The sequence below is a fragment of the Perca flavescens genome, chromosome 9, assembly GCF_004354835.1.
Source record: "Perca flavescens isolate YP-PL-M2 chromosome 9, PFLA_1.0, whole genome shotgun sequence".
NCBI classification, from domain to species: domain Eukaryota; kingdom Metazoa; phylum Chordata; class Actinopteri; order Perciformes; family Percidae; genus Perca; species Perca flavescens.
The window spans coordinates 14,735,673-14,746,851 of record NC_041339.1 but is presented as its reverse complement, the minus strand read 5'-3'; the positions used below and the strand labels follow the sequence as shown (position 1 = coordinate 14,746,851).

Here is an 11,179-nt window from a genome sequence, read left to right as displayed (position 1 = left end):
TTTATTAGAAGTCGATATTCTAGTATTAATAGCAGCGACTACTCAACAATAGTTTTATGTCTAAAATATGACATCATAATATGTATGCTATAGTGTAAATGTAGTTAAGTTATATTACACATGTGACTATATAGGGCTTCGTTGCTGCTCAGGGACCTGGTCATTGAATATTCATTGAAAAGCAACGGGAGTTCTCGGTTTACGACAGAGTGCGTCTGTGCGCGTGGTGGGAACGGTAGCAAGATGGCGGCGCTGAAGGAGGAGCAGTGCTACGGACTGTCCTGTGGAAGAGTGAGCAACGGTAGCAATGTATCCGTCTTTCACGTTAAACTCACTGACAGCGCACTGCGAGCTTTTGAAGGCTACCAGGGCAGCAAGGTAAATGGTCATTTTCGGTTCCGTGACATTTTGGTTTACGTTTGAAGTCTGTCCCGGCGGCTGTGACAGACAGTGTGAGGTCAGTCCTCACTGTCTGCCTCTGCCTTCGTGCTGCGATACACAGCCACGGCAGGCTGGTTGAGGCTGGCTAGTTTGTCTTGATAAGTGTTTCTAGTTAAGCGATCAATAGCTCTTGACTGGTGCTGGATGTTCGGTAGCTGTTCGACGTTTTGTAGCTAACGCTACACCCAGACCGACTGTTGAACACCGTGCTCGGTCATTTATCAAGCTCCCTGCTCAGTAACGTTACTGCTGGAGACTGAGTAACGTTAGTTTCATTTCATCTGTTGTTTGTTGAAGTGGCGCAACAGTTTTAGCTTGGTGTTGTTGATAACTTGCCTTACCAGAAAGTCTAACGTTTTAAAAATTGTCAACTAAAAAAAACACATCAACTTCTGCTGCGTGTAAAGATGTTTCCAGAAAGTTTGTTTAGCTAGCTGTCAGGAAAAAAAAAAATCTGGCAAACCTTTTCTAGCTAAACTAGCCAGCAGCTGCCCACACATAAGGTTAACCGCTAACGTTCCCGTTGGATATATAAGCCCTGTCTTCTCGATTACTTATATTTTTTTTCTTCTTCGGTTTTTAACTTAAAAGAAAGCGTTGCATTGGTTGAGTAATTAATGACAACATGGTGAGTAATTTGGAAAAGTACCCAGTATTCACGCGAAAGATGGCCATCTCCTTTCCCAACCCCCTCACTGCCATTACAAGCTCATGTTCACTTGACAGCATTAGAAGTGCGTCAAAGTTATTTAACAGTGCAGTTAACACATTTTCTTGTCAGCAGTAGTTTTAAAATCAATGAGAGGTTGATTTCAAGGATTGGTGTCTGAAATGGCTCTTCTGCTGCTGCTTCTTGTGTAGAGAGCTATAGGTCTGATGTGGGCCATCTAACGTTTCAGCTTCTATAAATATATGACAGGGAAAGCCTGGCAGGTCAGGATGAAAGGGCGTTACAGTATCTCCAGCTTCAGTGTCTGTGTACAGCAGGGCTGCGACTGATTAGTCGGAACAATAAAATTTGTAAGACGTAATTGGGTGAAATCTAGTTGTAGGAAGATTGTTGATTAAACCAGAGCGTGACACACAGAACATATTGGGGCAATCCCTCAACTCTTTAAGATATTGTAATTGTAGCTACAGTAGTTACACTGGCAACTCATTTAATCTCAAAGTGTTAAGGGCCCTTTTGTTCTTTAGATATGTAGTCCGTTTGGGTGATTGCACATTATTGCAATAAATAAAAGTTGTGATGTTTGCTAAACTGTTTTGCGCTTTTGAAATATCAGAAGAAAATAAGTCATGTTATTGTCTGAAACATGCAGCATGTTGCATAGTGCTGCATCCAACTTGCCTTGATTAGAAAATGCACAAACTAGGTATTTTTTTTATTTTTTATTTTTTTTAATGCAAAGTAGTTAAACTTTCTGTCAGCTTCCAGGGCTAATATCAAGGTAAAATTGGATTCTTCTTTTGGCTAAGACACAGAAAAGCATATATAGTCACAAGATTTACCACAGCCTTTCATTCATAATAAGTTATTTGTCATAAGGAGGCATGACGATACGTGTGATTTATCTCACGTATCTTTGGCTCTGTGGAGTTGATATTGGCAGGGGTTTCCTTGAGGAGTAGAACACTGCTTCACATTTTTAGCACCATTGTTGCACGTCCACAAAATCATGCAATTTTATATTCAAAATATGTTAGGAATACACGTTTTTAAGAATTGATTTGCACATCATAAACAGGGATTCTGTCTGCTGGGCTTATTGTTGGTGCAATTGGCTGATACGTGGATGACAAAATGGGCGAGTTGAAATCACGTTTTACATTTAAGATGCACCTTTTTATTGACTATTGCCTCTTGTACAGACTTGCGGATTCGCTCGCTACCCACTAAAGCTGTATTGCTTGCTGTATGCTTACCTTATCACCTTTTCCCTGTCATTTGAGTTAAACCCCTTACTCATAGTTTGAAGAGATCTAGGCTATTGAATAATTCCAATGTTGACAGTAGGGCTGCCACCTCTTAGTCGACTAATCGGTCGTTTTGGTCTTAGTCGACTAAGATTTCTTTAGTCGATTAGTCATTTTTTATGCTTATTCATGCTTAATTACTCATGTCCAAGAAACTTATGAGCACATTTATGGTAAACGCAAGATTTAAAGTGGTGCTTTTGCAGGATTAATTGTGGAGAAACTCAGTTTTACAGATGGTTAATTAACTACATTTATATTGTGCTTTTCTAGTCTTAACCACCTCTCAAAGCGCACAGCTCTGTCAATTAAATCAACTAATCGATTAGTCGACAAAATTGTGTTAGTCGACTAAGAATTTCTTTAGTCGAGGACAGCCCTAGTTGACAGTGGTATAGCTGTGGGTGTTTGGTTTGTGCTGAAGGTTCAGAGCAGTAGGGTGAGACAAGCATAAACTGCACCATTTTTGTGGATGTTAGGCTACACCTTAGCTGCCACAAATGCTATTTGTACATAGGCGGTGTCCTGTGGTCAACAGTTTGGGAGATGGGATCTCAAATTTGGCACTTTAGATTTAGTCTATTTTAGTTAGCTATATGCTATACATTAATACAGACATATGACCATACAGTATGCTCTATAATCTCTTTTATCATTGAGGATCACACAGGCACATAAGCACTGCTAGCGTGTGACTGTTGACTGCTTTTGTTGCGGCCCAGTCTCTTCACACGCTCACAGGTGACGAGCATACATCCAAGCACCCATCGGACACGCAGTAATCATGTGCACGTGCGCATTAAATTACCACACAAACAGGAGTCACACAGTCGACTGGTCAGAGCGCTGCATGTCGAAATTCATATACGATTAAAGCCCAACAATAAGGTACGGATATATTAAGCCCCTCAACTAACATAGACCACAAACTCGGATTGATTTTTCTCACGTTAAAATGTGGTCAGATGTCTATCGGCTTTGTTACATGATGACATCAATACGAGCTTTCAGACTCTTTATTTGCTTGTGTCAATGTTTTTCTTTGTTTTCACATTAGGTCAGGAAATATCTACCCTAGGCTAAATCAAAAAATAAACGGGCTCAGTGTGAAATTCAAGCAATGTTCAGTTGTTTCCAAGTTATTCAGACCAGGTAGGGATAGTTAGCTTGTTTCTCTTACAGCAACACCTGTAGGGGTTTTGAATGTCATTTAATAATAATAATAATAATAATAATAATAATAATATAAATGAAGGGCAAATTCTTAACACATACTACACCACCAAAAAAATCTTGAGCTTAAATTGCTTTCTGGTATCTTTTTTTTTTTTTTTTTTTTTTTTTTTTTTTTTTTTTTTTTGTTTTTTAGGGGAGCTGAGCTCCTCCGGCTTCCTCATAATTAATGCACTGACTGGCACCCAACAGCAGGGGTGAGCTGGGAACTTGGAAGAGGAAGAGAGCAGAATAACACACCTTTTTCAATATAAAGTTGTAGTGTGATCTTTTAAAAAAAAAAAGCTGGTAATGTTTATGACCCCAATTTGACTGGAAAATGTGTCAACACTGGCAGGCACCTGCTATTATAAGGAAGCTAAAATCCAAACCCAGGCTGTTCCCGGCATAATGGCATTGCTAAAGAGTAGACCCCGGCTAGCAGCAAACATGTATACAGTTGGAACAGTTCAACTCTTAATTGTGTCATTGCAACGTCCCATCATTCTTCTACATTGCGGGAGAATAAGACTCTAAGCAAACCCACTCCTTAATGTTAGCCCAGATGCAAAGCTAATTCAGGTAAGCTTAAGTTTCTGTAAGTGCGTTGTGCAACAGCAGTCATCAAGTACCAATAGTACAGTGTGTTATTGACAGCTTCCTGTATGAGACGTGACTGTCAGCTGGTTCCTCTGTTGGTCTGTCTGAGGACAGTGAACTCAAGCTCCTGCTGTGGCACTGGCAGCCCAGAGATGTACTTTTTCTTCTTTTTTTTTTTTTTTTTTTTCAACCAGCTGCGACATGAGTAAGGCTACTTGAACGTCACCAAGCTGAAGGTCATGAAGAGTACAGAAAAAAAAAAAGTAGAATTATGTCTCTGGATAGCCTAACTGTTGTTACAGCATCGTATTGGAAAACACGTGTTTAAACCATTTGCTTCAGTAAGTACTCAGTTTTAATTTTCCTTATTGCGTGTTTCAAAATTTACAAAATAGAAAGCTCGCAGAAATAAAAGCTTAAGCATTGAACTAAAATACTAAGCTAAAATATATAAAATGAAAATTCATGGGCAGTCCAGGATAGCTTGCATATGAAGTGACAATAAATCGTGTGTGCTGGCACTGCAGTATTACACTGGTGAGAGATGAGTAGTCCCATTTGAAAATTTTTTGTTGGCCAAGTCACACCTTTTTGTGTTGTGGGGAGTGAATGTATTGGTGACTATAAACTGGGATTATGAGTTTACATTCTTAAGGACACACCTCATAGTAGTGGCACCCATCTCGTGGTTGGCAATTTTATTCTGTGTTGGATTTATAGGTCAAGTCCTGGAATGAATATAATGATGCAGTTCATGTTGTATCCCTTGATTTCAGTATTTTTGACAATAAGCTGTTAAAACCTGATGGTTTGGTGACGAACGAGATGCCTGCAGTGGTATGTAGTCCAGGGAGACGAGGCAACAATAAACATGTCACGCCTGTCAAATTATGTTGGGGCAACACCAGAATAGAGAATTGAGTCGCTCCGAAGCGTTTTTCAGGAAACTCCGTTTGTGTTTATGGGAATGAAATGTGAAATATGTGGTATGGCATTGAACTGAGTCTCTACTTGGGGGACATCCTCAGTATTGTTGGATGAGCTTTCCACATTGTCATCACAGAAAAGAGGGACTGATGTGAGTGGCTCCTCTTATTTTACACACCTTGCACTCTGGTTTCTTCACCAGATAAATGTGTTTCATTACTGGAATGTGTCTGTTTTCATGGATCAGATGTTTTTATTAAAGGTTTTTGTGCAGATCATCCATTCTCAGTTAGGTGCTTGTGTTGACACACTAGGGCTGGGCGATTATGGAGTTAATCAAATATCACGATATTTTTGACCAAATGCCTCTATCGATCCTGCCACAATATTGTAGTGTTGACTATTGGTGCTTTCACAAAATATTTACACAGTGAGATTTTTGATAAATAATTATCAGTAATGTTGATACAATGACTAAGTGGGTAAAAGGCAAATAATAGAGCAGTTACAACAGTCTGGTAAGGTCAGAAAATGTCATCACTTCACTGTAATGCAGCTTTTTAAAACCAGGAAAAGACAACACTTATGTCGTATCACGATATGACGATATCTAAAATCTAAGACGATATCTAGTCTCCTATCACGATTATTGATATAATATTGATATATTACCCAGCTCTTTGACACGCTATAGGCTTCACTATGGAGGTCAGTTTACACCAAGTCAGTTTTGTTCTTGTGCTTTGCTGCAATCCACCTCCTGTGTCGACCCCTATGGGAGTGGTATGGGGAGTAATGGAGACCGGGAGGGGATTTTGTTGCTCGACGCTGGTCAGCCTGTGCCAGTGCTTTGGTTATTTAAGGAATGCTGACTCCCCCGTTTCAGCAGATCATGGGACTCTGCAAGAGATGACCATAACCACTAAGGCCAAATATGACTCTAAATGTCATGGTGTTGGTTTGTCCTGTGGCAGGGTTTGCCACAAGTGACCATGTCAACCTGATGTCCCACAGGACACACAGGACCGCCTCTCTGACCTGCTGTGTCTTTTCCAGTCAGCCAGTCAATGCAGCAGACTTCGTGGGAAACTTGGCAAAGTTATGCAATTAGTAGAATCCTTGAAAGATTTTTGGAAAAGTTATAGGGTTTTGTTATGTTTAATGAAATTTCATTTTGACAGTGATCTTCTGTGGATAGCCTTCCACATAATTTAACAGAACGCTTTGTTTACCATCATGTACGTTTCTTCCTTTTTCTCCCCGCGTTTCGTCTCTCCCTCCATGTATGCCAGATAGCCGAAATTATATTTGACTAGATTTTGCATCTAATGATTTTCCAATGACCAATACAAATTGTCATGAAATATTATGTAGTATGTAGGCTACATATTATTACTAAACAGTGTTTTCCAGATGCTATGTACATGTAAGTATTGCATGCACATAGCCTTCATCACTTTACGGATGTTCTATCACTAAGTAGGGGAGTACCAATAATACATAAATGCCCAGACTTGTGTCTGGGCATTTATTTCTTTGTCTGAAAGGTTGCTGAATCAATTCAGCAAACTTGAATTAGGCCAAACCTTGAAGGAATCTCTGCTAAGTCAATGTCTGCTTCTCAGTATATGAAAAGACTGATTTATGAAAGGAGATTCCTACATTTTATTTTCTAATGCAATTCAATCTCTCCTTTTGTAGTTGTTGTCCGACACTTCCTTTTTACATGGTATTCCCATTAAGAAAACTACATTTCCCATGTCCAGACTACGAGAAAACCTACCATACACCTGTAGATGACAGATATAACCATCAGTTATCAGTAGCTTCATTTAGTAGGAAAGCTTGGTAGCGTATGGCATGCTGCAAAAAAAAGGCAAAGTCCTGCACAGAAATATTTTGGTAGCAGTGCGAAAGGTAATGAGCCACAGATCCCACTGACTCTAATCAACCGTGCTTACCTTCTCAAAGTGTCTGTCTTTACTAGTGTTAGATGCCTTTCCTTAATGTCAGATACCTTTTTAATATAAACTAATAGATTGTTGGAATTTTAAATATAATCTAAAACAACCTTTTTTGCCATTAGTGGAACTTTTAGCCCTGTCAGGATACGTCTACAATACCCCAGTGAGTTTTAAGATTTAAGATTGTTTAAGAAGAAGTTTATGACAAATTTCTAGGGACTTTGCCGATTTTAATCCAGCTCTGTATCATCATCATGTGGGCAGTGTGTTTAGATTAATGGTGTGTGGAGATCCGCCGCGAAACGATGCAATTTTTGGCAGATCTCAGCTGATCTGCTTTGCTGAGAGCATCGTGCGCTGCTGCCACAGATGAAAGCCACACATGGTTCATTTAAACACGCTGCCAAGACACAGAGCTGGATTTAAATCGCCAAAATATCTCTTTTTAAGATTAGTGAAATTGCTGTTTTTCCCCCTTGCTTTAGGCTTTTTGATTGCTTTCTGTGAATGTCTGCCAAGTCGTCACTTTCCCCATCACAAGGCCACAGATTGCTAGAAGAAGACTGCTGTTCGAAGAACTTTTATTAAGATCTAAAAGGAGTTTTAAGTTCAGTGGCGGGGAGGAGGTGATGCTCACTTTAGTTTTCTGCTAAATGTCTCTTTTGTAAGGAGGCTGCTGGTATACATTGATACCACATTGACGCAATACCCAACATTTGTGCTTTTATTTATTTTTATTTTTTTTGTGCTAAGTTCAGTAGCGATACATCCAAGTGAAATATAATGCTACGTTCACACTAAATTGAGCTCCCCAGGGTGGGTCAACCTGTGTTGCAGTTTGGACAAACAATGACGTATGCCTTCAAAGACACGCTCAGGTGTTGTGTAGCACAAATGTGAACAAGCAAAACTTATTTTTTTTAATTATGGACAGATAATATTTTTGAAAAAATAATTGCCTGAAATTGTTTGTAAATCTTAAAGTGCCCATATTATGAAAAGAAATCCCTTTTTACTGGGATTTGGGGTGTTATTTTGTGTCTCTGGTGCTTCCACACACATACAAACTTGGGGGGGACCATCCTTGCTGTTTTGAGTGATATACGGTTTCTGAATGTGTCCGAGTGAGCTTCAGCGTCCGAGTGAGCTGTTCAAAATCTGCACGGCTTTCTACGTCACTAGCCAAAATGAGGGGGCTAACCACTAGCATGCTAGCGCTAGTTCACCATAATCTAGAAAAGAACTACTTGCATGTCCCTGTTCTGCAGGTATTCCACGCAAAGTTGGAAGTGCGCCCTCATTTAGGCCTGGTTTACACGACGACGCTCGTAGGTGAAAACGGAAAACATGTTTTATCGGATGTGCCTTTCATTTATATGGCATTTTTGGGGCTTAAAAAAGTGAAACCACCCTCCAGAGTGGAAATCTTGAAAAACACTCCACTGTTGCGTTACCGTCTAAAGGGTAAAAAAAAAAAAAAAAAAAAAAAAAGTCTGGCGGTGTGGAGAGAGACGAGAAAAAGGTGTCCAGGAAGTCTGTTGTATATGGAGTAAGCTCCAGAAGTTATAGGCTCCTGTTATCTAAAGCTGTGGACACACCAGGCCGAAAATCGGCCGTGGGACAGTCTGGCGAGGTCAGTGACTCGAATCTGTTCGGTGTGTCCCGTGCCGTCGTCCGTCTGGGGGGCTGTCGGCGTTCATTTTGGCCGACCTGACATGTTCAGTCGGAGGCAGGGCAGTCGGGACTCGCCCGGAAATGGCGAGCGGAATGAGGTGACTAGAGTCTCTCAAAATCTGACAAATCTTTTAAACTGACCTTTGTTGAGCTGAAATGAAGACAGATTCCGCAACTGCACGGCCTATTTCTCGCTTAAAATGTTTTCAGAAACCCGTTTCAGTGAACTATTTTAGTACAATATGAGAGCGTATTCTGAACGAGCCGCCACGACAGTCTGGCTTTGAATTTCCGGAGAAAACAAACCCATGTGACGCGTTTGTCCAATCAGCTGCCGGTTTTCATTTCTTGGCCAACAATACAGAGTAGCGCCGCCTGCTGCTATGGAGACGTATTACGTTTCTCAAGTCGGTGTCGCCTCCGTGTGTTCCGAGGCAGTTTTTTGGACCTCAGGGACGCAACTGATCATTTCCACTGGCTTTTCTGCCGAGGGTCGGCTGTCTGGTTGGTGTGTAAGCAGCTTAAAAGATTTTCAATGTAATGGCATAATATTTAAATGATTTCGACAATGTGGATAAGGTTGTTATAGTTTGATGACCATATGTAGGCTATTCATTTGAGCCACAGTAGGCTACAACGTTGTGGAGAAAGAGAGCGAGTGGCAGAGGAGGGTCTGCTTCAGCCTCCCCCGCCCGCTGCCTCTCGCTCTCAAGCAGCGGCTGAAGGGCTGCGAGGCTCAGGATATTGGTAGTGCTCCCGTGGGTGCTGTGCTGTGGCTTATCACGGTCAACTCTGCCGGTTGTCATCATCAGACAAACCTGCAACTCCACCTCCTCGTCTTTCCAGACACCACCAAGGCGCACGGCCACCTAGCACGCAGATTTCCCCCCTAAAACTCCCGTCTAAACGCGGAATAAAAAGTTCTCTTCAGGTCGTTTCCGTCTAATCATTTAGAGAAACCGCTAGCTAGCTGATGTGATCCTTACCTAGCTACTACACATGTGCAACTGCCAACAAAGATGGTACAGAAGTGAGATGCCTCACTCTGTAGCTAAAACAGAGACCTGAACACAGGGTGAAAAGAGGAGCTGCAGCAATGTGCAGTACAACAAACATATGGTGTTTTTTGAAAATCAAACTATGTAAACCTATTCTGGTACAACCTCAAAATACAATTATGAACCTGAAAATGAGCATAAAGTTTTTAAGTTTTAAAGTTGAGATAGTGTTATGTGCGTATAGTGAGCGCTCTACATTTACTGATCCTATCCCTACAACAAAGAAATGGTGCACACCGCCATATGAAATTTACACTCCCATTTTAAACACCAGATCAAAGGTAGCTCAGACAGTATTCATGAGATGGAGAACACTAAAAGCTTCAAAGGTTTTTTTTTTTTTGTTTGTTTTTCTTTAAGCTGTAAAGAGCCGTTTAGAGTAAATACACCAATAAGTAGATCCAATTAAGCCATTAATTGGCACATTATTACATTAATTATGTGCTAGTGTGTTTCTTCAGACACTCAATTGACACTCTTGTGTCAAAGATATTTTAAAGGAGTAGACTATGCATGCACATTGCGAATTAAAAGTAGGGACACCCAGTACCATTTCAGCCTTGCAGAGTGGCACAAAGTGCTCTTTCTACCTCTGAAATCCTAGACCGGTGGAACATCTCATCAGTGTGCCAGTGATGCAACTAAACACCTGACAATTTGGGTGCCACAGCCATACCCATAGGGATTTAGACATGGCTATTCCTGTGTGCATCTACTACAAAACAAATAAATCATTTGGCACTGCAGCCTGAGAGACAAGAGTAGAAAGTTCTGCTCTGCGTGCGTCGGTGTGTGTACTTGGTCTATACCTGGTAATTTTCCATGAATTGTGCCCAGTTTCTTGTATAAACAAACTCCTAGCTTGTATATTTTGCATTTTAAAAAGTAAATTGAAACCCTGCTAACACATTATTGTATTGTTAATGGGCCAGTTGAAAGTCTTGGGCTTGTTTTGAGTATGTTTTCAGGGGGATTATGCAGTCCCTCCAGGATTTGACTCAATTGTTTGTTGCGGTCCAAAATGCCTGATTTTTGCGGGAGCTTTTGTAAAAGCTTGCGATAAAAGTTGCAATGAAGTTGCGGGAGACAGACGTTTTTTTTGTGTGTAGTTCTTTAAAAACAAAAAAATAACTTGTTTTGGGGAGAATAAAACTACTCTGGGCTGAATTTTCCTAGTAACCTTACCAAAAAGGCTCAGGATGCTGCAAATGTTGGCATAAGATGAAAATTTAGTAATTTATTGAATGAAGCTAATTTGAACATAATGTCTCAGTGGCTTGTTGATCTTTACATTGTTGGTTAATTTCCTAACCTGGCCTGGGACTC

General features: G+C 40.6%; 1 protein-coding gene across 1 annotated transcript in view; it reads left to right on the top strand.

The window, feature by feature from the left end:
- The first annotated feature begins 121 nt into the window (after nt 1-121).
- Nucleotides 122-11,179, top strand: part of ell (elongation factor RNA polymerase II) — a 31,788-nt gene continuing 20,730 nt past the window's right edge. The window contains exon 1 of the mRNA XM_028587759.1: nt 122-378. Within this exon, the coding sequence (XP_028443560.1) occupies nt 244-378 (135 nt within the window). The 5' untranslated portion in view covers nt 122-243. The remainder of the gene's footprint in view (nt 379-11,179) is intronic.